This window comes from Schistocerca piceifrons, chromosome 4, assembly GCF_021461385.2.
Source record: "Schistocerca piceifrons isolate TAMUIC-IGC-003096 chromosome 4, iqSchPice1.1, whole genome shotgun sequence".
NCBI classification, from domain to species: Eukaryota; Metazoa; Arthropoda; class Insecta; order Orthoptera; family Acrididae; genus Schistocerca; species Schistocerca piceifrons.
The window spans coordinates 499276649-499303900 of record NC_060141.1 but is presented as its reverse complement, the minus strand read 5'-3'; the positions used below and the strand labels follow the sequence as shown (position 1 = coordinate 499303900).

The window sequence follows — 27252 nt, the reverse complement described above, 5'->3', positions numbered from 1 at the left end:
AAGGCTTTCTAGCTGAAAGCTTACTTATTTAGCAGTTTTTTTGTTGTGCCTGTCTTCAATTCAGAATATCCACTGTATACTGAGTAGCAATCTATCCTTTTAATAATATTGTCATCATTTATCCTGGATTTCCACTGTTTGATTCAGTTTATTTGTTATCACACTCCACCTTAGATAGATTTCATTCACTTCTGAAACTTAATTTTCTTATGAAAATGCTTAATATTTCACAATATTCCAAGAATTATTACACACTGAGCTTTATAACCGTATGAATTATATGCTTACTAGGTGCTACCCACTGCTTTGCTCACATATGAGTAGTTTTGTTATGATGAGTGATGAGTAAGCTAGTAATTTTATGAGGTGTCTGTGTGTACAGTGCTGTAAGGACATATTTATAAGCTGTATGCAGGTACATAATGAATGTGTTTCTATTATTTTGCTGAATGTAAAATCTTAAATCATGCATTCCATTTTTTTAATTATATTTAAAAAATGCCTCGATTCATCACATTCATGCATAAGTAGAGTTTTTAGGGTTTTTTTCTGGCTCACCTAGTTCTGTATGTGAGATTTTGCCACCAGAGCAACACATACAAACTGTTTCTCCCTTCCGTGGTAATGCACTATGGTGCCTACATTTTTGATCCACCCCCAATGATGACTAACTTATGATTAACACAGTCAGATAATAGATCATAATCAAATGCAGCCTCATCAGCAGCCTGCCACATTGCACATGAAAGGGTATGACTCTTCGTTTGTTGTACAGCCTCAAAAAACCTTCAAGTGTTTTGAAACCTGTAAAGAACACATGATTCTCAACATTTAAAATGCAACTGGCTCATGACTGCTCCTATGTCTCTGTAGCTCACCTGACTTTCTGCACCCAAGTTCTGGCAGGCATGAGATTGCTCTGACATTTACTGGATTTGAGTAACTTTAGCAGCTTGAGCTCTTTTGGAACTGTGTACTAAATCAGACTTATGTTTGCGAGCCTCAGGGCAACAGTTGTAAATATGGTCCTCTGGCTTACTGGCTGATTTTATTGTTGTATTTCCGCCAAAACTCTCCAGCAATCCTGGATGGTGTAGCAACTCAATGTCATAAACCACGCACACAATAACTTCAGATTTGCACTGTCATGAAATAACCTATAGACACTAAGAGTCACCAACCATCACACCAGCATTGTCTGATTACCACTAGTGTATACCATGTTCAAAAATATTAATAATACTGAAAAAATATACATCTCTCTAAAGTATCCTGTGTTCTTCCTCAGGGTTCAAGCTATCCCCCAACCAAATACGATTGGAATCGGTTTAGCAGTAGAGTCATGAAAACAGAAAGTATGGATTGGCATGGACTGAACACATTGGGGATTGTATAAGCACTGTATTCTAGCAGTTAGCCATGATACTGCGCTCGAGGTTGAAGAACTCTATTTTTCATGCCAGTCTGCCCATTTTTAAAAGCTATACAAAAATAAAAGCATATTATGAAGACATGAGCTATTTTCTATTTTTATTGTTAACTATGAATGAATTGCTAAGTTTTAAACTTTCTCCTTACATTGAAAACCAAACATTTTAGCATTGCTGCTATGACTAGTTGGTATTTCAGTTTTTTCCATTACTGGTAAAAAATAGAAAACACCTGTTGTAACCAAGACAAAAAAAAATACCAAAATATACTGGTTATCCAGAACTAAAGTGCTGGTTTCGATTTTAACCAGTCCGTTTTTCTCACGCTTATCAGAAATAATGGTAGATTTTACTGTCATTAAATGGTTGCAAGATATTTGGCACCCATTTTACTGTACACAAATGTATATAACTAGCAAGTACTTCTGACACAAGACACACAGTTGCAAAAATTCTAGCCAACCTTAGCCAATCGTTCTCTTCAGTCCTACCCACTGAATTAAAAATAAATACTTTTAGTGGCATTAATAACCATACCTGTCCAGGTATAAGTGTGCTAACAAACATGGCCAAGTTATCAGGCCATGGCATGCACATATACTGGTCCCACCATCGTTTGATGACTATTGAAACATAGAAACCAAGTATAAAAGCAATTGGTATCAAGTCTGCGTATGTCTGACAGTGAAGACAAATTTTTTCAAACAACCTGAAAATAAACAAAAGTCAGCACATTAATTGACTGTGAAAGGAAGTGTAGTTGCCATTAGTCTAATAATCATATCAATAATTTTGTTTCTTTAGACACATTAATCCTTCAAAGGGCAGTATAATATGAAAAACTAGTGTCATATGTAACTATACTACTAATAATTAAGTGAGTAACAATAACACTCTGGACAACATCATTATCATTATATGTTTACTGATATGCTGTCCAAGTAAGGAGACAACAGACATTGGTTGGTGCATATGTTCATGGTGTTTTTCCATAATTTTAATAACCACAACAGATACACATAGCAGAGGCTTTTGACATCAATAATATATTCTCCTTCACTATTCACAACAGTCTGCCAATGCTGTGGTAACTTCCTGATTCCACAACTGTACAAATCACGTGGTTTTGAAGCAAAGAACTCATTGAGCCATGTTTGGAGAGCATTTCCATTCAGGAAGGAAGTTCCTTGAAGTTGTTCAACAGAGAGCTGGAAAGCTGAAAATCTGAGGGTGCAAGATCAAGTAAATAAGGTGAGTGTGGAATGACTTTGAAACCCAACTCTTGTATAGTGTTTGTCAGTCTAAAATAATGCAGGCAGGCATTATCACGCAGCAGCATCACTTTAAGTAGTCTTCCTGGACATTGTTCTTGGACTGCATCTGCAAGATGTCTCAGTTGTTGACAATAAATGTCAGCAGTGACAGTTACACCGCAGGGAAGTAATTCATAGTAAACCACGCTATCATTACTCCACCAGATGCTTCACATTATCTTTTGCGGATGCGCTCGGGTCTTTGTATGGGGTGCTGCTGAGCTGTATGCATTCAACCATTCCTTTCTTTTCCCTGTGTTTGCATAAAGAACCATTTCTCATCACCATTAACAATACTGAATAGGAATGATCAGTGCTGTTTCACAAGCTAATTGACAACAGGCAAGCAGAGATGCACATATAGCCACTCACTGACTTTCGTGATTTTGGCCTACAAGGGAATGGTCCAATAAGACATGTCGAAACCTACCCTCAAATTTTTTACTTAGGAAGAAGACAACAAAAGAAATGCACTGTCAAAATTTTAGCTTTGTAAACAGTAGTACAAGTTTATATGCCAACTAGCTCTGCAGATGACGAAGAAATTGAAGAAATGTATGATGAAATAAAAGAAATTATTCAGATTGTGAAGGGAGACGAAAATTTAATAGTCATGGGTGACTGGAATTCGAGTGTAGGAAAAGGGAGAGAAGGAAACATAGTAGGTGAATATGGATTGGGGGACAGAAATGAAAGAGGAAGCCGCCTGGTAGAATTTTGCACAGAGCACAACATAATCATAACTAACACTTGGTTTAAGAATCATGAAAGAAGGTTGTATACATGGAAGAACCCTGGAGATACTAAAAGGTTTCAGATAGATTATATAATGGTAAGACAGAGATTTAGGAACCAGGTTTTAAATTGTAAGACATTTCCAGGGGCAGATGTGAAATCTGACCACAATCTATTGGTTATGACCTGTAGATTAAAACTGAAGAAACTGCAAAAAGGTGGGAATTTAAGGAGATGGGACCTGGATAAACTAAAAGAACCAGAGGTTGTACAGAGATTCAGGGAGAGCATAAGGGAGCAATTGACAGGAATGGGGGAAATAAATACAGTAGAAGAAGAATGGGTAGCTTTGAGGGATGAAGTAGTGAAGGCAGCTGAGGATCAAGTAGGTAAAAAGACGAGGGCTAGTAGAAATCCTTGGGTAACAGAAGAAATATTGAATTTAATTGATGAAAGGAGAAAATATAAAAATGCAGTAAGTGAAACAGGCAAAAAGGAATACAAACGTCTCAAAAATGAGATCGACAGGAAGTGCAAAATGGCTAAGCAGGGATGGCTAGAGGACAAATGTAAGGATGTAGAGGCCTATCTCACTAGGGGTAAGATAGATACCACCTACAGGAAAATTAAAGAGACCTTTGGAGATAAGAGAACGACTAGTATGAATATCAAGAGCTCAGATGGAAACCCAGTTCTAAGCAAAGAAGGGAAAGCAGAAAGCTGGAAGGAGTATATAGAGGGTCTATACAAGGGCGATGTACTTGAGGACAATATTATGGAAATGGAAGAGGATGTAGATGAAGATGAAATGGGAGATATGATACTGCGTGAAGAGTTTGACAGAGCACTGAAAGACCTGAGTCGAAACAAGGCCCTGGGAGTAGATGACATTCCATTGGAACTACTGACAGCCTTAAGAGAGCCAGTCATGACAAAACTCTACCATCTGGTGAGCAAGATGTATGAAACAGGCGAAATACCCTCTGACTTCAAGAAGAATATAATAATTCCAATCCCAAAGAAAGCAGGTGTTGACAGATGTGAAAATTACCGAACTATCAGCTTAATAAGTCACAGCTGCAAAATACTAACACGAATTCTTTACAGACGAATGGAAAACCTAGTAGAAGCCAACCTCGGGGAAGATCAGTTTGGATTCCGTAGAAACACTGGAACACGTGAGGCAATACTGACCTTACGACTTATCTTAGAAGAAAGATTAAGGAAAGGCAAACCTATGTTTCTAGCATTTGTAGACTTAGAGAAAGCTTTTGACAATGTTGACTGGAATACTCTCTTTCAAATTCTAAAGGTGGCAGGGGTAAAATACAGGGAGCGAAAGGCTATTTACAATTTGTACAGAAACCAGATGGCAGTTATAAGAGTCGAGGGACATGAAAGGGAAGCAGTGGTTGGGAAGGGAGTAAGACAGGGTTGTAGCCTCTCCCCGATGTTGTTCAATCTGTATATTGAGCAAGCAGTAAAGGAAACAAAAGAAAAATTCGGAGTAGGTATTAAAATTCATGGAGAAGAAATAAAAACTTTGAGGTTCGCCGATGACATTGTAATTCTGTCAGAGACAGCAAAGGACTTGCAAGAGCAGTTGAATGGAATGGACAGTGTCTTGAAAGGAGGATATAAGATGAACATCAACAAAAGCAAAACAAGGATAATGGAATGTAGTCTAATTAAGTCGGGTGATGCTGAGGGAATTAGATTAGGAAATGAGGCACTTAAAGTAGTAAAGGAGTTTTGCTATTTGGGGAGCAAAATAACTGATGATGGTCGAAGTAGAGAGTATATAAAATGTAGGCTGGCAATGGCAAGGAAAGCGTTTCTGAAGAAGAGAAATTTGTTAACATCCAGTATTGATTTAAGTGTCAGGAAGTCATTTCTGAAAGTATTCGTATGGAGTGTAGCCATGTATGGAAGTGAAACATGGACGATAAATAGTTTGGACAAGAAGAGAATAGAAGCTTTCGAAATGTGGTGCTACAGAAGAATGCTGAAGATCAGATGGGTAGATCACATAACTAATGAGGAAGTATTGAATAGGATTGGAGAGAAGAGAAGTTTGTGGCACAACCTGACCAGAAGAAGGGATCGGTTGGTAGGACATGTTCTGAGGCATCAAGGGATCACCAATTTAGTATTGGAGGGCAGCGTGGAGGGTAAAAATCGTAGAGGGAGACCAAGAGACGAATACACTAAGCAGATTCAGAAGGATGTAGGTTGCAGTAGGTACTGGGAGATGAAAAAGCTTGCACAGGATAGAGTAGCATGGAGAGCTGCATCAAACCAGTCTCAGGACTGAAGACCACAACAACAACAAACAGGAATCATGACAACCTGTTTGTAATTTGTAAAGGATGTTTCAAGTTACTGTTCACTGATAGTTTCTGTGACACTACAGCACACAGTTACTATTCTCTCGAATTAGCAATTCAAATAACATTACAAATTATCAGTTGCTTTTTACAGTATTGGTAAGTACTGACAATACAGATATAGCTGAATTAATATTTATTTTGTTTTTGTAAGGGATGCCTGCTGATAGTACCTTTTTCTTTCTTCCAGTTTCACAGTAATGTGGAAGCCAATTAACATTCTCAATGATTGATGAAATATGAAGAATTTTGCTTCCAGCTGAAATCACTTGCTTCTCCTGAAGATGTACATGTGTCATTTGTTAGCTGATTTCCATTACATTCATTTGAATGATATCAACATTTCATTTGAAATTGTGGATACTTGAGAAGAAATAGCAAATGACTGTGACGACTCCATGAATCATGGTTCAGATGACATCACTTATGCCAGTAACAGTTCTCATGAAGAATACCTTCCAAGCCTAAAAAAAAAAAACACGTACTGCAACAGCTTTCAGTGACAAAGAAGAGGCAGTAAAATATTGGTTAAATGAAGGAAGGGGGGGGGGGGGGGGGGGGGGGGGAAGAAACGCTTCAAGTTACGCAGTGTGCAAAAGCATTTTTGTTTCATAAAATCAGAACGTGAACTGTACGAAAGGTATAGAATGAATTACACAAGTAGGAAAATATGCGCCAAACGAAACATGGAACCATCTAAATGAAAAACTGTTTGAAAGATTTAGAACTGCTCGTGAGAGGCTATGCACTGTTACTAATGGAGATCTATGAGATTGTGCCCTCCGAATTGCATCTGACATGAAATTGTTAATTTCCAGGCTTCAGCGACCTGGCTATGCAGGTTCAAGAAATCATACAGAATAGAAAGTCACAAAATTACAAAGTTTATGTCACATAAACGTGTAGAGCACTTGCCAGCGAAGACAATGCTGTAGAGAAATTCATAGCTGACATAAATATGAAACTTGCTGTTATCCCTGAGACTGTTGTTTATAATGCTGATCAGTCAGGTTCCATAAAATAACTGCATGCACACTGCACTTTATCATTTCGGTGTGAAAAAAAGATGGAGTCGGTTGCCCAATCAATGAATGCAATGACACACTCATTTACAATAATGCCAATGATAAGTATGAGTAGTTTACTGTTTCTGCAGCTGTATGTCTGTCTTCAAGAACTGTAAGGCAAATTAGGACCAAAAATAAGAAATGGACTGTTTAGTTGAAAAAAATCTTACAATCGATGTTTCAAAATCTGGAAAAATGGGAACAAATAATTTTCAACATTTCATTTGAAACATATTCCTACCAGCTGCAGAAACTAATTCATTGCTTTTGCTGGATTCATGGTCTGGACATAACGATACCTCTGTTTTTCTTGAGGATGATGAAAAATCTGTAGATGTAATGTGGATTCCGCCTGGAACTACTAAAGCGATTCAACCTCTCAATAAAGAATGGTTTTGACAGTGGACAAGATTTTTCAGGAAATTATCAGACACATAATTTCTGATACCTTCTCTCATTTCAGGTTTATCAGCAGAACAGTATTCTTAAGCAGTAGTCATTTGTACATTACCAGTTTTCTTCGTCACGCTTTACGAATTTGATCAAGTATGCCTTGAATGCAGTACAATGTGCAGAAAAATGGCTGGGACCATTTCTGACTCCATCCCAGTGCTCACTGTGAAATACCTGACTGAATCAATTTTTCCTTTGTCCGGTGTACCTGGCGCATGAAAAATGTTTGTTTTTGTCATTCAATATACACTTCGCATTTTTGTGACGACTCCAGGGAATAAACAAAGAACTGTTTCACTGACAGTCAAATATACAACATTCAAACATTATTATAAGGAAAGGCCTACAGGAATTGTTATAAAATGTAGCACTGCCGGACACATTTCATTTCAAGAAATTACAAGTCCTCATTGCTGGAAGTCATCCGTGACATCAAACACTGTAAGGAGTTTATTTTCTCTGCAAGCCACTATCAGAATTACATGTCCAAGAATTGAACTGTTGATATGACGTTATTCAAAAAAATGTCTGTATAGTTTAAGCCAGGTTTTCATCAGAGCAAACAAGCTAACAAGCATGAGCAAAAGAGAATTCTGTCTGGTGTTCCCAGTACGCCTCTTGCAGGTCTTCCAACTGGATGCCACTGCAGCTAATTATGTGTCCCTAACCCGCCCCAGTTACCTAATCAGAAAATTGAGACCTGCAGTTTAACGTGGAATCCGAACCACATGTCTTTTGTGGCCAGTCCAACATCTGTGAGAAGTGAACGCTCGATTAAAAATCATAGTGAAAAAGTTGTGGTCTGAACAGGCTTTGACCCCATGCTCTCTGGAGCACAGAAGCATGTGCTTTGTCACTAGACCACTTGTTTTTTTGGGGAAAAAAAAGAATATGACCATTAGACCTTACATAAGTAGTGGAATCACAAGCTGTGTCACCTCAAGATGATACTCGAAGTCAGTAATTAGTGTTCTGGTTATAAATTCCCCCTCAATGGTAATGAGAAGCCAGGGAAAAATGGCAGCCAACATACAAGGAAAATTTTAGGCCAATGCTAAGGAGAGATGGAGACGCAATTCCGTGTAAAGAGCATGATCTCCAAGCATCCCACGCTTCCATAAAAATTGAGACACTTAAATTCTTCCTTCCCTGTGCCATTTTGCAAACTCCATCAAGAACAGTGCGCTTGCCACACATAATAATCCTCATTGAATATCAAAGTTTCACATTGCAGCTCTAACAAGATAGAGTTGTATCCTGTATGCCAAATATTAGCTGAAGACTAATAACACAGCTTTCACAGGCAATGTTCGATACCTCGTGTTCTCTTCCGTTCCCTCTAGTATAAACAATTCTACCCATACACAAGTGAATAGTAGTGAATTTTCCACAAATGCTCATTCGCATATGCTTGCTTCCATTCGCTCCAATGTAAACCAGGCTTTAGGTGCTTAAAATTGGTGTCTGTGAACTCCAGATAATTCCACTATGCAGCACTGCACGAGTGATTCGCCAATATGCACACTAGGCAGGCAGAGCTGTACAAACTGCTGTTATAAGCTGTTCTTCACATGGCAGAAAATGTGTAACTTCAACATCTTTTACAAAATCCTTGCAGTGCATTTCTTTCGTTGTCTTCTTCCAGTGTAAAAAATTTCAGGCTAGGTTTTGACATGTCTTACTGGCCCATTCCCTTGTTAGAGCAGGCAGTACCCACACATCTGATTTCTCAACCTTCCCCATTGCATGCAAATTTCGCATGATGGTGAAATGATCACATCACAGTTCATCACATTTGCCAGTTCTAGAGTACACTGAAGTGGATCATTGTGAATTAATGCATTTAAATGATGTACACCCAACCTGGAAGGTTTTTCTGAATGCGGGGAGTCACTAACGTCAAAATGATTCTCCTTAAAATGGAAAAACCATTTTCTTGCTACACACTATCCAATGGCATTATCCCCATAATACACAGTGCAGATGTTTCTGGACTGCCTGTGCTACTGTCGCCCCACTTGAACTCAAACAGAAGAATATGTCAGAAAAGTTCCAATTTCTTCACTAGGCAGTACATTTTCTGGTGTACACGGCTCCACTCTTCATCTCTAAATGACAAAATGACAATATGTAAACTCAAATAGTAACAGTAAACTACAAATAACAGAATGACAATCAATAAATAAATCTGTAGCAACCAGAATACCAAATTGCAAAACAAAACAAAAATGCTACGAACTTATGCACCAACCTAACATATGTGAGGAGTTGCTTTTTTCCATGGTACAGGAGAGGTGTGGGGTGGGGGGGGATGGAGGGTTGAGTAGTGAGCTATTCAGGTCAGAATGAATTAACATAAAAGATTCTAATTATCATGAGATACAAGGAAGCAACATAATAGACTGACAGTCATGATGTAGAGGCTTCCAAAGCAAAACTTAACATATGCACATAGTTTCAGCAGAAAACCTAATGTTAATTAACAAGTTTCAGAAACTATCAACATTTAATGTATCACTTTTTCGTACCAATAGGTAAACAAAATTGTTAGAAGTATCTGTAATGTATACAGAGCAATGTTTAGAGAAAATTCAAAATGAAGAGGTTTCTGGCATACTGGAAACATTTCTGTAACAAGTGGTGTACAATGAAGAAACTACACAATTAAAGATTTTTTAATTCTTTCATGGGGCTTAATTTACAGATGACAGTAAAGTTTTTGGAGATAAAATGATTTAATACACCAGATTGCTGTATGTGCACTGATAGCAAGGCACTGTATATAACGACACAATGCTTAACATTTTTGGGATGGATGCATTTGAAGCTTTTGGATTCTTTTTCGTGTGATGTAAACGATACCATTTCAGAAACTGTTCCATACAACAAGTTGAACTACTGCAAAAACACTTCTTCACTTTGCTGCTACATAAAATGGTGCAAGTCACCAAATATTTAGTCAAAACAACAGTTTGAAACCATCATGAAGTTGCTATTGCTATGTTTACTATTGCAAGAAGTGATCGGTTATACTCATGTGTTGGCGGTGTCAGAATTTCTCAAAGCCAGGAGCATGAATTACACACACACACAGAGGCACTCATGGTTAGATGAAAGTAGCGATCTTAGTGCCACTACTGGGAGACAAAGGGAGGCATTCTGCATGTGCACAGTGGGAAATGACTGCTGCCAGATGCTACTGTAGTTGAAAGCTGAATTAACTCTCTGCAGTTCACTGTGTCAGGTCAGAAATCTGAGGTGGCTGTTCGTTACATATTAATTTAATGGCAGCCAGTGCTACATTCCAGACAGTACTTATTTGGAATCCTACACCCCTGTTAAGACTAACTGCTGTACAGACATGTATGACTTCCTAACAAATGCAATCCCAGAGTGATGATACAAAGGAAAAATCTTGAGTGTTTCTTTAGAACATGTAAGGCCCCACAATAAGGCAGTACTCTACCTCAGCTGATTTACCAGGCCGGTCCTGGCATATTTGTCTATGGTATTCGGCACAACATTCTTGCACAATGCAATGTCTCTGCCCAATATGAGACTGTCATGAGATCCTGTGTACACCATGCTTTCTAGTGCCAAGACTGTTTCTCAATTTTGCAGATGGACATAAAAGTGCAATTAATGTCATATTAAGAGTCTTTTTGATTCTTGAAGGCACGCTGCCAACATAAGGCAGGAAGGCCATTGCAGTGGTTGTTTCTGCATCTTTATTTACATTCCTACACTTAAGTCACTTTGACCAGAAAGCATTATTACGTATCTGTTTATCTGACTAATCATTCTGTTGGAATACAGTTTTTAACTATTGCAGTTCACCTAGCTGGTTGTCAGGTCCTGGGATTACATGTGCTTTACGTACCTAGCAGTGTAAGACCCCACCACTTTGCGTAGGTGATGACAGCTTTTGCACTCGTATTAAAACTCTGCGAGTTGGTTTGCAGTAGGCACAAAGGCTCAACATTACGTCATCATTTCCTTTAATCATAACATTTCGAAATAACAAGCTGCCATTGTTTTCTAGTTCCATGGTGAACTGAATCTTCAAGTGGATTAAGTTCAAATACTGGAGAAACATAGGTAGTGTCTTAATTCCATGGGACCACACCTCAAATACACTGTCAAAATACCTAACAAACAGCACAGCACAGCTACCACTACTAACTCCATTATCAATCAACGCTGCATCATACAAATGATGATTCAGTATGACTTAATGATAAAAAAAAGAGATACCCTCCCTTGGCCAGAAATTAACAATTTCCTTCTGAACACAAGTACTGCACTGCAAGGAGAAATATTCCAATTGCTTCAGCAGAGACATTGAGGTGTTACCCAAACAAAGTACCTATACTGTTGCTACTTTAACTGGCAAGGAACAGATAGTGTCACAGAATGGACAACTTGCTAGTGTCAAGCATGTTCATTTATTGGCCTATGCCATTCACCCACTAAGAATGAATGCACACCACTTACGTGGGACTATTCAATACGGCTGGTCATACTAGGTGCCCAGCCCTCAAAAATAGCCCTTTGCTCCAGGACACATAGATATTAGACTATTTAGTAGCTGTAAGTTAAACTGGAGAAAGATTAAATTTGTATCCTACTTGAATAGCAATGAGCCACACTTATCACAACTATGAGTAAAGGTAGTCTGAATGTCTGCATCTACATACATGATTGTAAGCAAATCTTAAGTTTTATGATCACCTGTGGTGGTACCAGCTTTCCTATCCATTGTGGAGTCACATGGTGTTGACATGCCTCAGCCACTTTGTACTGAAACACACCATCAGCACAACTTTTCTGTTGACTTATTGGCTTTGATTGATACATTCTCAACAGTTTCTCATGGTAGACAGTCCCAGTTTTACTCATTGTCTAGGCCAGCTTATACCACACACTTGCTTCATGAGCCAATTACTTTACAGATTAAGTGAATTTTCTGAGCGTTGCACTGTTCTCGGGTGTCTAGTATCACAGTGCCACCACTTATAGATGATCCAAGACAATGTCATCATTTTCTACATGGACAATGTAACCAACAGAATTTGCATTCTCACTGCTGCTGTTCCTTTGCTGGTACAAAACGTAACACCACATACTCCTATTCCACAGCCTATGAACTCACAATTCCCTTGAGGGAGTTAAACGGTTTACTTGTGTTTCAGATAGTTACACTGAGACCAGAGAAGTGTTTTGTTTCTTTTGTAGTTTTAACTGTTTGGACAGTGTTAATTAACTTATGATGGAACAAAGACTTCGAACACCATCACAACAGTTAATCTGCATGTTACGTGTCACTCAGAGACAAAAATACACGAGGGGCAATGGTTTCTGTACCAAATAGTGAAGCGATGGTTCTGATTGGCAAGGCTGTTCACTGTTTAGCACTGGATTGGTGACTGATTTCTGCAATGTGGTGTGTTATTGCACAGTTAAACTATGTGACTGTCAACAGTTGGTCCCTTTCATCAGCACAGTTGTCCATGACAGATGACACTGGCAAAGGTTTATCTGAAACTGAGTTACTCACAATATAGAGGGGCCTGAAAAGCTCAATGGCAGCACTACTATGCAGTAATGTTGTCCTAAACATCAGCACCCACAAAATAACTGTCATCAAATACACTGGTATCATGTGTGTTGCACATCTTGTACTAGACTGTCAGACCAGCTACCAGCAATAGGTCAAACAATGCCACAGTCAAGTTACATGCCAAATGACAAAAAAAGTGCTCTCTCTTCAACAAAGTATACATCTTTAGTACAATTTCTCATGAGTGCACCCACATTTCAAAAAATTGTAAGGCAACAAGTGTCTGGAGGAAAGAATGGAGTCACAACAAAATATACTGTAAGGGGATCTGAACTGGATGTGAAATGGCAGGGAAATTACGAGATTGGAATGAGGAGAATTTCAGCTGAGCATTTCTATTGCATAATTTACTGCCAGACACCTATTGGAAATTGAAAGCTTGTGGACAAAACTTTGACTTCAAAATTACTGGTCTTCACTAACAACCCCGGTGAAATTACCATGTAACATTTCACTGTGATGTAATTCCATATGGCCCAAAGTTTCTGGACACCCATTACTCATTGTTCCAAAGATGCCAGACACACAACTAATAGAGTGTAGGGCCACCTTTTGCAATTGTTATAAAATTTAATCTTCAAGAAAGGCAGTTGGTGTTTTTGAGCAACTGATCGGGTACACAAACAACACTTTAGTTTATCCCAAATTTGTCCAACTAGGTTCAGCTTGGGTTTTTAAGCAGTCCAGTCCTACTAACATAGGCTATTTTCTTCAAGTCACAATGTGACAGTTTGAGCTTTGTGGACAAGAGCATTGTCACTCACCTACAGAACAGATCTGGCTCCAAACAACTGTGTCAGTGTGGGAAGCATACTAGTGCTGAAAAAGTTTTCATAAACATTCACATTCATTTTGCTACTGAGCAAAAATAAGTCAGATCCAAATCCAGGAAAAGTAACTCTGGATCATCACATTAAATGCACTATATTTCACATTCCGAAAAATCTAATAAACTGTTCCACTGACCAATGATAGCGTTGTTTCCACTACTCAGCAACGTCACGCATCGTTCATGTAAGAATCAGTGACTGGGCAGCATTACACCCATACTAACTGTATGTTATCACCCCTCAATGTCCTACTTTGTCACTGATTTACATACTTTAACTATATCTGAGGAACTCTGTAGTACTGAGAAGAATATCCAACAGACTGCTCAATGTAATGGGCTCTCACAATCACACTCCATTTAAACTCATTCTTTTCCGTTCATGAGTGATTCTAGAATTAAAAATGTTTGTGATGTTTCAGCATTGTGGCTGGATATATACACCATCTACATGTTCAGTGGGATAGTGATTCTAAAATTAAACATGTCTATGATGCTCCCGTGTTGTGACTGCACATATATGAGGTGCGACAATAAAGTAATGAGACTTATTTTCTTAGCAAGATGTGGCAACTCTGCAGGCTTGCATAGGCACAATATCTTTGATCTTGGTCTGTAAGCTGCTTCTAGTCCAAGCGACACATCGATGAAGCTGCCCAGTCATGAGTTGTGCTGTAATAAGTTAACACGTGTTTGTGTCTCTCGTCACAGAAATGGAACCACATTATATTGTGCAATGGTATGCCATTTCTTTTTGTGTTAAATTGGGTGAAAATGTGACGACAACTGACGGTAAGCTTCAGAAGGGTTTTGGAGAGGAGGTTATGTCACGAGCTCAAGTTTTTAGTTGGCATAAAGTGTTTAGTGAAGGCAGAACAAATGTTGAAGATGAAAACCGCAGTGGACGACCATCAACCTCATGGACGGATGTCAACTTGGCCAGTGTGCATAAACTTGTACAATCTGATCGAACATTATCCGTGGAAATGACTGCAGAAGAACTGAACGTCAATCGAGAAATGGTTCGTCTAATAATAATTGAAGATCTGCATCATCATAATGCGCCATCCCAAACTGCTCTGTCAGTACAGCAATTTTTAACCTCAAAACAAATTTCAGTACTACCACAGCCACCCTATTCATCGGATATCACTCCATGTGACTTTTTTTCTATTTACAAGAGTCAAAATGGCGGTCAAGGGACACCATTTTCAAACAACACAAGATGTCCAAAAATCTGTGACGAGGGTCTTTGAGGATATTACAGAAGACGACTTCCAGAAATGTTACCATCACTGGCAGAAGCGCTGAAAAAATTGTGTGTAATCAGAAGGGAACTACTTTGAAGGAGACAACACTAAACTTGACTAAAATGGTAAGCAACATTTTTTTCTTTCATATCAGTCTCATTACTTTATTGTCGCACCTCGTACACCACCAGATGCATCATCTGTTCAGTGGAATACAGTATCTCAAAAGTCTAGCCACCAACAGTACGTTCAACCTGGATTTCTTTAAATTTTACTTAGTACAGTTCTAGGATAGATGTGAACCTACACTCTGAAAGTAAAATCTGTATTTATAACACAGTATGACGAGGAACATTCACTCATGTCCAAATTTTAAGCAGTTTTGCCTGTAAATCAGTAAATTTCATAAAAAGAGTCTTAAAAGGAAGTCAAACTAAGAAATTGTTCACAGTGCTGGAATACACCCAAGACAGGTTGGAAAACAATGAAAACAAATCTGAAACTCAAATAAATATGCACTTTTAATATCAGTATAATCAGAGAATATTTGACCACTTACCGCCTGTTTTCTTCACTCAGTACAAACCTATACACACAACTGAGTGCAAAATAAACAGCACCATAAAGAAAAAAATTTGGCCAAAGGAGCTTGTAGATGCTTCCTTTCCATCTGAAATGTGAGTAAACACACAAAATGTTAGACAACTAATATATAACTAAGACATATACAATATAGCAGAGATGTTGAGTCGCAGACAGGCAGAACAAAAAGACTACTAAACACTTAAGCTTTTGGCCAGAAGCCCTACTTCTGAAATAGACAACCTACCCACACACACACACACACACACACACACACACACACACACACACAAACACAAACACAACCACTGTCTCTGGCTGCCACGGCCTGACCCAGAGTCAATGCCCATGTGTGTGTGTGTGTGTGTGTGTGTGTGTGTGTGTGTGTGTGTGTGAAGTCATGAATGAGATGTTCTTGTGCATTTATGTACATTTCAGGCAGCATGCAAGTGTCTCACTTGAAAATAAATTAGTTCTTTTTTCCATATTACTTGCTCTCATTGTTTGATAATGAAACTACAGCACTCTTCTTAAGGTAAAAAATGAAGTGAGTCTCATCAGTCTTCATGATCAGTACAACTGTTTTACGTTTGATTGAGCTACAGCTGCATCTACATACACACAGATACTCCGCAAGCCACCTTAAGGTGTGTGACAGCGGGTACCTTGGACCACTGCTTGTAACTTGCCCTCCTGTTCCATTCGCAAATAGATCGAGGGAAAAATGACGGTGGCAGCAGAACTGTTCAGCAGTCAGCTTCAAATGCCAGTTCTCTAAATGTTCTCAATAGTGTTCTACAAGAAGAATGCCACCTTCCTTCCAGCGATTCCCACCTCTGTAACACTTATGTTTTGTTCGAAGCTACCGGTAGCAAACCTGGCAGCCCTCCTCTGAATCGCTTCAATGTCTTCCTTCAATCTGCCCTGGTACAGATCCCAAACACTTGAGCAGTGCTCAAGAATAGGTTGCACAAGTGCCCTACATGTGGTCTCTTTTAAAGGTGGGCAACTCTTTCCTAAAATTCTCCCAATACACCGAAGTCTACCATTTCCCTTCCCCACCACAGTTGTCACATTCTCATTCCACCACATATCGCTTTGCAACTTTACACGCAGATATTTAAATGACTTGACTGTGTCAAGCTGGACACTAGTAATACTGTATCCAAACATTAAAGATTTGTTCTTCCTACTCATCCACATTATCTAACATTTTTCCACATTTGGGACTAGCTGCCATTCATCACACCAACTGGAAATTTTGTGTAAGTCATCTTGTATCTTACTATAGTCACTCAACTTTGACACCTTACCATAAATCACGGCATCATCAGCAAACAACCACAGACTGCCGCCCACTCTGTCCACCAAACCATTTATGTACGTAGAGAACAACAGCGGTCCTATCACACCTCTCAGGGGACTCCTGATGATAGTCTTGTCTGACCAACACTCGCCTTTGAGGACAACACACTAGGTCCTATTACTTAAGACATCTTCAAGCCATTCACATATCTGTACATTGTGGTTTTAGTGTTCGCTGATGATGCCAAGGCAATAGAGCTACAAATAATCTATATTCAGAAACAATATGTGGTCAATGACAAGGAATCATTTACTTGTACATGAAATGGCCAACAATGTCAGTAAAATACGTTAAAAATTGTTGTTTGCGAATGATATGAAACACTGATTTTTTATGATTCAATATGGTCCAATAACATTTAATTCAGCTGTGTATCCATATCATTATATAGAATAAGAGCATCATATTATAGCCCTTTAGCTGCTGAAGACGTTCTTGCTATATGCTGGGCTGACTGCCGAGTCATTATCACCTACTGCATTGCAACAAACCAATGAAATAATGAAAACCAGCTTTTCTGTGTTATTTTCTGAAAACTGCAATTTTCAATTCATGGTCATTTCCCATATCTTTTCAATTATTTTGGCTCTTAAATTTTTCTATTCACAGAAACACACAATTTCATCTAAATTTTCTCTGCCAAGAAAACTGGATTTTAACACAATAATTAGTCTGACAATGGAGGTTTCAGAATATTCTGGTGCAAACATGTAGATTATGAACAATAGTAAAAAATGTGCCAAGATTTAGTTAGTAATTTGCAGTCCACATATACACATCATAATTTGCATGTCTTTGAAAGCAGTTTGTGGTTCTCTTGTTCTCTGAAAAATGTGTGTAATTGCACTTACTTGTACAAGGGCTCACATTTTGTATCAAGCACATCATGGTGTGATTATTTTATATGGTTTGGTGAAAGATGTGAAGTCTTTTTCATTACGACTTTCTATTGTGACATATCATTTTTAAAGCAAATGTTAAAATATGCTTCTGCCCACTCACAAAACAGAAGGCAAATAAATCAAAAGATGGACACACATCAACAAGTGGTGTCCTTTCCGCAAAAAATACTCACCATACTACCTAAAAAAACAGCAACATTTCAATGAAGATACGTATAAAGACGAGTACATTATTTGCTTAAATAATAGGTTATTTGATCCACTTTTTACCCATAAAAGTAGCATGCACACAGTCAGAAGAGTGCATTGATAATCTAAGACATTTTAGTAACTGACCATTATTATGTTTAAAGAAAATTTATATATATTTTTAAGTAACCATGTCATCATAATGTCTAACAAGCATTTAGCACTGCAAACAATTGGATCAATGAGCAACTAGGCAAACTGACTGCTCCTCTATCAATGAAAATGTTATTGTGGAGCTCAAACAAAATGTGAATGTAAATTTAACAAATTGGTACTGATCAGTACTCTCTGATAGGAAATCAATGCTCGATGTAGAATGCAACATCGTACTGTGTGTGGATTCCACACATGATGCAACACTGCAGTAATTAATAGTGTCATTCTGATTTTTATAACAATTAGACTGTCATTAATTGAAGATGGACAAAGTTCAATATGAATGGAACTGAATGTAATTTTTAACAAAATGATCTCATATATTATCAGATCAACAATAATAGCATACTGAGTAGGGTGACACAATAATTATGAGGCACAACTCAATTTCAATAAGATCCTGTAATGTCTTTAGAGATACAGTCACAATCTATCAGTTGATTTCAGCACTGTTTGCTGCAGGCTTTCAAATGTATTTACTGTGAATATGGGGATGACACAAGTTAGCACGATATAGCATAGTTGTCGCAACTTATGGACTGACTCTCGTATATTCCTAGAGCCAACATTTAAAGCCGGTTCACAGAGCTTTGTTAGTTGACTTTGTCGGGATGGTTTCCATTTAGTCAAGAGTCTGCCAGTTGAGCTCTTTTAACATCTCTGTGACACTCTCCTGTGGGTCAAACAAACCTGTGATCATTCATACACCCCTGCACTGTATACATTCTATATCCCCTGCTAGTTGTATTTGGTACGCTCCCACACACTTGAGCAATATTCTATGGTGGGTCACACAAGTGATTTATAAGCAATATCCTTTGTTGACTGATTGCATTTTCCTAGGATTCTACCAATAAACTGCAGTCTCCTACTTGCTTTACCAATGACTGAGCCTATGTGATCATCCCATTTCATGTCCCTACTAAGTGTTATGCCTCAGGTATTTGTATGAACTTACAGATCCCAACTGTAACTCAGTGATATTACATTCAGAGGATACTACATGTTTTCATTTTGTGAAGTGCACAGTTTTACATTTTGTAACACTTAAAACATTGTCAATCTTTCCATCACTTTGAAATCTTATCAAGGTCTGAATGAATATTTGTACAGCTTCGTTCAGACTGTACTCCACTGAAGATAACTGCATCATCAGTGAAAAGATTGGTGTTGCTATTAATATTGTCTGAAAGATGATTAACATACAATATAAAGAGCAAGGGACCTATCACATTTCACTGGGGTACATCCCAAGTTACTTCTACATCTGTCGATGACTCTCCATTGAAGATAACAGGCCGCATGCTCCCTACAAAGAAATCCTCAGTCCAGTCACATATTTCACCTTATACCCAATATGATTGTACTTTTGTAATAAGTGTAGGTGTGGTACTGAGTCAAATGCTTTTCAGAAATTGAGAAATACTGCATCTATGCGACTACCACGGCTTTCAAGATGTCATGTGAGAAAAGTGTGAACTGTGTTTCACATAGTTCATATTTAAAAATCCATGCTGGTTGGTATGGAGGAGGTCAATATTTTCTAGATTCTTCATTATATTTGATGTCAAAATATATTCAAAAATTCTACAATAAAGAGATGGCAAGCGTGTTCTATGATAGACTGCAGTCAACAGAGTGGCTAACTCAGCTGCAAATTGGGTATAGAATCTGACAGGGAATCCATCAGGCCCCGGGTCTTTGCTCAATTTTCACAATTTTAACTGCTTCTCAATGTCACCTGCACAAGTATCTATTTCACTAATCTTCTCAGTGGTATGAGAATTAAATTGGGGGCAATACTGCTGGGTCAGTAAATGAACATTTCAAAACAGTATTAAGCATTTCTGCTTTTGCTTTGGTACTATGAACTTCAATTCCTGTCCCATCCATGAGTGACTGGACATTAACTTTGGTGCCACTAACAGCCTTTACGTATGACAAGAATTTCTTTGGGTTTTATGAAAGATCATTTGACAATATTCTGCTGCAGTTGTCATTGAAGGCTTCACACATTGCTCTCTTGACTGTCAAATGCATTTCTTCAGCAGCTCTGTATCTATAGCCCAATGCTCTGTTTTATACCTATTATTCAGTAGCATGCATTTCTTTAGAAGTTTTGTTTCAGTGACTGTGTACCATGGAAGATCTCTCCAGAATGAACTGTCCTACTGGGTACATATCCATCCAGTGCATGGACAACTATTCTTTTAAACTTGAGTCGTAGTTCCTCTAGATGCTCCTGTCCAGAGCTAAAAGTTTCAAGTTCCTCACTGAGATATGACATAAACCTTTCTGCTTCTTTTAGTTGCCCTTTGTGTTATAGTATTCATTGTCACTGTAACTGCCTCATGGTCACTGATAGCAGTTTAAATCTGGACTTCCTCAAAGAGGTGAGGTCTGTTTGACATCATTAGATCTAATACATTGGGTTGGTGCATAAGTTCATAGCATTTAGCAGAAGTTTAATAAACTCAACAGATACCCACAACAGAGACTTTAGTCATCAGTAATATAGTGTCCTTCACTATTTACAACAGTCAGCCAATGCTGGGTTAACTTTTCAATTCTGCAACAGTAGAAATCATGTGATTCTGAGGTGAAAAGTTCATCAAGCCATGTTCCGAGTCATTTTTATCCAGAAAGCTAGTTACTTGAAGGTTGTTCGATAGAGTGCAGAAAAGGTGAAAATCTAAGATCAAGTGAATAAGGTGGGTGTGTAATGACTTTGAATCAAACTCCTGTATAGTGTCATTTGTCAATCTATCAGAATGCAAGCGGGTGTTATTGTGCAGCAGTATCTCTTTACACAGTCGTCTTGGTCGTTGTTCTTGGACTGAGTCTGCGAGACATCTCAGTTGTTGAGAATAAATGTCCCTTGGGGAAGCAATTCATGGTACACCACACTGGCACTGTTCCATCAGATGTATAACATTATCTTTCATTGATGTGCGCAGGTCTTTGTGTAGGGAGCTGCTACTTTGTTTGGGCTCAACCTTCCCTTTCTTTTCTTTATGTTAGCATAAGGAACATCATTTCTTGTCATCAGTAATGATACAGGATAGGAATGGACGTGTTGTTCTCAAGCCAATTGATAATGAGCAAGCAGAGATGTGCATAAGCCCACTCACTGATTTTTGTGATTTTGGCTTAGAGAATGTGGTACCCACAAACCCAATTTTCGAATTTTCCCCACTGCATGCGAATGTTGCATGAAGGCGAAATGATTACATTTCATCAGCTCTGCTAATTCTCGAGTACAGTGTTGTGGATCATAGGGGATTAATGCATTTAAACTATCTTCATCAAACCCCGAATGTCTTCCTGAATGTGGAGAGTCATAATGATCCTCCTTAAAATGGGGAACCATTTTATTACCCTGCTCTATCCAACAGCATTATTCCCATACATAGCACAAATGTTTCTGGCTGTCAAAGCTGCTGTCACCCCTCTACTGAACTAAACAGAAATGTTTTGATTTCTCCATTTGGTACTCCATTTTCTAGCGCCCACAGCTCCACTCACTGTCTCCAAATGACAATATGTAAATTCAGATAGCGACAGTGAACTACAAATAAAAAATTACAACTGATAAATAAACCCACAGCAACCAGGATACCAACATTTGAAACAGAAATGCTAGGAACTTGTTGACCAACATAATATTTCCACCATGAGTGGGGTTCCAAACTGTGTGTTCCAGGTAGTTTTTACAGAAAGGTGTGAACTACACATCAGAGGCTGCTACTCAGGTCACTGACTGTGTGTGGGGTGCACACAAGAGTTTTTTAGATTAGGCAACTCTACATCTAATCCAGGTAACAATACTTGTACGAATCCGAGAAGCATCAGCGTTAGATCAAAAGGAATGCCTCTCAAAGGTGAGAGTACTGAAATCCTAATGGTAAACTGCTGCAGCATTTGCAGTGAAATGGTAGTTTGAAGCACTTATGAAAAGCAGTGAAGCTCACATAATACCAGGCACAGAAAGCTGGTGGAAACTTGAAATTGACAGCAGTGAGATTTCTAGAGACAATTTAAGTGTATATTGAAAGGATAGGAAAATGGCAAATGGAGGTGGTGTATTTGTCTCAATAGACAAGAAACTCAAATCCACTGAGACAGAAATTGAAGCTGTATGTGAGGTTGTTTGGGCAAGACTCGGTATCAGTTTAGAGAAAACCTCAGTTCACTTGTACATAAGTTCCCCGATCATACCGTAATCATTGGTGGAGACTCTAACCATCCAACAATCAATTAGGAAAATTACAGTTTTGTCAGTGATGGGCATGGTAAGACATACTTTACAACCATACTAAATGGCTTCTCTGAAAACTACCTGGAGCAGATGGTTAGGAACCCTCTCATGATCAAAACATATTGAATCTAATGACAACAAACAGACCTGACCTCTTTGAGGACATCCACACTGAAACTGGTATCAGTGACCATGATGCAGTTGTGGCAGCAATGATTACCAAAGTACAAAGGACAACTAAACCAGGCAGCAAGATATATCTGTTCAGTAAAATACATAAAAAATTTGTAACGACATATCCCAAACAGGAACTTGAAACTTTCAGCACAGGGCAGGAGAACATAGAGGAGCTCCGGCTCAAGTTTAAAAGAATAGTTGACCACACACTGGATAGATACATACCCAGCAGAACAGTCCATTATGGGTGGGAACCTCCATGGTATACAGTCATTGTAAAGATACTTCTAAAGAAACAGAGGCTACTCCATAATATGTGTAAAACAAAATGTATGGCTATAGAACGAGAGATGCTGACTGCCTGGTGCCTTCAATAACAACTGTAACTGAAAATTGTCAAATGATCTTTTACAGAACCCAAAGAAATTCTGGTCGTATGTAAAGGCTGTTAGAGGTGCCAAAGTTAAAGTCCGGTCCCTAGCGAATGAGACGGGAACTGAAATTGAGGGTAGCAAAGCGAAAGCTGAAATATTTAACTATGTTTTAAATGACCCTTTACAAAGGAAAACCCAGGATAATTGTCCTGATTTAATCCTCAAACCACTGAAAAGATGAATGAAATAAATATCAGTGGTAGTGGTGTTGAGAAAGCGCTGAAATTGTTAAAACTGAGCAAAACTCCCAGGCCCAGTGGAATCAGTGTCAGATTTTATATTGCATTTGCAGCTGAGTTAGGCCCTCTTCTAAATATAATATAATGTAGATCCCTTGAACAAAATACTGTGCCCAGTTCTTGGAAAAAAGCTCAGTCACACCTATCTACAAGAAGGGCAGTAGAAGTGATCCACACAACTACTGTCCAATATTTAACAGAATGATCTTCTCAATGCAAACCAGCATGGATTTCAAAAACATCAATCATGTGAAACTCAGCTCTCACTTTTCTCACATGACATACTGAAAGCTTTGGATCAAGGCAATCAGGTAGATGCAGTTCTTCTTGATTTCTGAAAAGCATTTGAGTCAGTACCACATCTTTGCTTATTGTCAAAAGCTTGATCATATGGGGGTATCAAGTGAAATTTGTGACTGGACTTTTTGCTAGTTTGGTGTCACAAGGCTTAGGCCTGCCCCACCCCTCAATAAATAGACCAAGACTTATACGAATAATTGTAAGAACAGTTGTTATTATTATTATGTTCTTTAAGTTTGTTTTTGGGTTTTCAGAAATACTGTGGGAAGAAAGTTTATTTATGTTGCAGATAACATGGAAGACGTTGCCCAACGATCACCACGAAAGTTCGACGTAGCGGCAAGTGGGCAAGGAATAAAACAAATGCTGCAAACTACCGCGAGCCATGGAAGAGCCCAGGCCGCGAGGGCGTCGAGCTTCCTAGGTCGTTGCTGGACAGTGTCAAAGGAAGAGATATTCTTCTTTCTCTTTGTAAACAGATTGATCGAGTCTTGAAAGGTTCATGTAAAACGTATAGGCGGGCGACACATTAGGTGGGACCTGATGCCTGTTATACTTCCACAGTCATTAAAGAGTTGTTAAATGGCAAAACCAACAGTTCATCATTTATATAGATAAAAAGTAGTAAAGATATAGGAAAGGAAGAGTTGCAGCGTCAGAACGAAAAGTGATACATCGCTCAGGAACGAAGAAGGGCATAAACAGTGGGCGTTACGTGGTGAAAACAAATCAACTGATAAAATAGTAAGTCTGTAATTAAGCATAAAGCAACGTAACACTGCACTAGGGAGGACACAGTATGTTATCTTGGATGGAGAGTCATCATCAGATGTAGAAGTAGTGTTGGGTATACCCCAGTCACGTGTGTTGAGGCCCTTGATGTTCATATTGTACATTAACAACTTTCAAGACATTGTTAATAGCACCATCAGGCTTTTTGCAGATGATGCAGTCATCTATAGTGAAGTACTATCTGAAAGAAGCTGCATAAATATTCAGTCAGATCTTGATAAGATTTTAATGTGGTGCAAAGATTCACAATTTGCTTTAAATTTTCACAAATGTAAAATTGTGCACTCCACAAAATGAAAAAAAAAAACATAGTATCCTATGGCTATATTATCAATGAGTCACTGGTAGAATTGGCTGACTCATAGAAATATCTGGGTGTGGTGGTAAGTTCCTATGGGACCATCTGCCGAGGTCATTAGACCCTAGACTTACACACTACATAATCTAACTTAAACTAACTTATGCTAAGGACAACACACACACACACACACACACACACACACACACACACACACACACACACACACACACACACACACACACACACACACACACACACACCCATGCCTGAGGAAGGACATGAACCTCCCATGGGGGGAGCCACATGAACAAGGCGCCCTACACCACACGATTATATGGGTGTAAAACTATGTAGAATGATCACATAGGCTCAGTTGTGGGAAAAGCAGGTGGTAGACTTCAGTTGATTGGTGGGGAAAGTACAATCAGACTACAAAGGAGATTGCTAACTAACACTTGTGCCGACCATCCTAGTATATTGCTCAAGTGTGTTGAATCCATACCAAATAGGACTAACAGGGGATGTTGAATGTATACAGGGAAGGGAAGCACGAATGGTCACAGGTCTGTTTAATACATGTGAGAGTGTCACAGAGATACTGAAGGAACTGAATTGGTAGATTGTGAAGATAAACTATACCGAGAAAGTCTGTTAATAAAGTTTCAAGAAATGGCTTTAAATAGAGATTATAGGTATATACTCAATCCCCTGCGTATCCATCACAATGGAATTGTGAGAATAAGATTAAGATAATTACTGCATGTGCAGAGATGTTCAAACAATCTTTCTTCCCACACCCCATACGTGAATGGAACAGGAAGAATCCCCAATAACTGGTAAAATGAGATGTGCCCTCTGCCATGCACCTCACGGTGGTTTGCAGAGTATAGATGTAGATGTAGTTTCAACTTCTGTCTTGGTGGATTTGAGTTTCTTGTCTAAAGCAACAAATACACCACCTCCATTTCTCATTTCCCTATTCTTCTGGTATATGCTTAAATTTTCCCCAAAGATCTCACGACTGTCAACTTCAAGTTTTAACCTGCTTTCTGTGCCTAGTATTACGTGAGGTTCAGTGCTTTTTAGAAACACTTTAACTCTGGCATTTAGTTGTGAATGCTGTAGTAGTTAACACTAGGATTCTAATACTCTCACCTCTCTGGGTTTCCTACACCTATCATCATCTGGACTGGACAGACAGTCCAAAAAAGCTACTGTGCGCATCCCACACACAGTCAGCTACTTGGGTAGCTGTCTCTGATGTGTAGTGCACACCTGACCCATTTGTGGGGACCATACAACCCTCAACCTTATGGTGCAAGTCTAGGAAGTCACACCCTAGCTTGTCACAGAAGCTGCAGAGTCTCTGGTTCAAGCCTTCTACTTGACGCAGAACTAGAGAGCCAAATCTGTTCAGGTGACAATACTGCAGACTGTGAACATCATTGAAACTCCATGAGCAAGGTTAGTTTTCTTCTCTGCCAGTAGCTGTAGTGATCCAAGTATGACCTTGGAGTGCAGACAACAGGTATCATTTGTTCCAATGTGCTACCATGATCTGAGGCTGGCTGCACCCTGTTCCCTATGTATATTTTATTATCTTTGTAATAAATTTTTGAAGAGCATTCTGTTGATAATTTTGGCAATAGTTGAACAAGTACAGATATAAAATGACAGAGAACAAGAAGTTATGAATAAATTTAATGAAATTGAGTGTTGAAGTTGATTTGTAAAGAATACCACAATCAATAATTTCACCTGCACACAAAAATCAAGAATCCGGGGCTTTCATGGATGTCTACAAAGAACTTTCATTGACAGCAACAATCCAAAAAATTAGTAACAGTCAAACAATGGAAACTCCAGGTAGGAATAAGAATAACATAGGAAAAGACAGATTGTTACTTGGCGTAAAGAAGATATGTCAAGCTGCAGACAGACACAGTTAAAAGACACTTATATAAAAGTTTTTGACCACAGCCTTCATCAGTAAAAGAGAGACACACACCATTTACACATGCAAGCAAGTACACCTCACACACACACACACACACACACACACACACACACACACACACACACAAAACTGGAATTGGCTTCTTTAAGGTAAGAGTAATCTGTCTTTTCCTACATTGTTCAAAAGATAAGTAAAAATCATGTTATGCTTCCTGTACTCAAATATATTTTAAAATATTGTGAAACATTTGTAAATTGTTGTGAATTGCAATTACAATTGAAATCTGAATATATTTAATAGTCAAGGACAGTAGTAGAAGCATTACAAGCTGTATTCTAGTTTCTGTCCAGGTTTTCTGTAATTTGCCTAACTCACTTCAAGCAAATGCTATAATTGTTCATTTCAAAAAGTCAATTATCATTTCCTTCCTAATCATTATCTACTGATGCTAGTGT

General features: G+C 38.6%; 1 protein-coding gene across 3 annotated transcripts in view; it reads right to left on the bottom strand.

Annotated features, from left to right (window-relative positions):
* The window catches only part of LOC124795301, a 558174-nt gene that overhangs the window by 96301 nt on the left and 434621 nt on the right, over window positions 1-27252 (bottom strand). For all 3 annotated transcript variants that reach the window (XM_047259263.1, XM_047259265.1, XM_047259264.1), the window contains 2 exons: window positions 15644-15754; window positions 1968-2139 (listed from right to left, as the gene is read on the bottom strand). In XM_047259263.1, the coding sequence (XP_047115219.1) occupies window positions 1968-2139; window positions 15644-15754 (283 nt within the window). The remainder of the gene's footprint in view (window positions 1-1967; window positions 2140-15643; window positions 15755-27252) is intronic.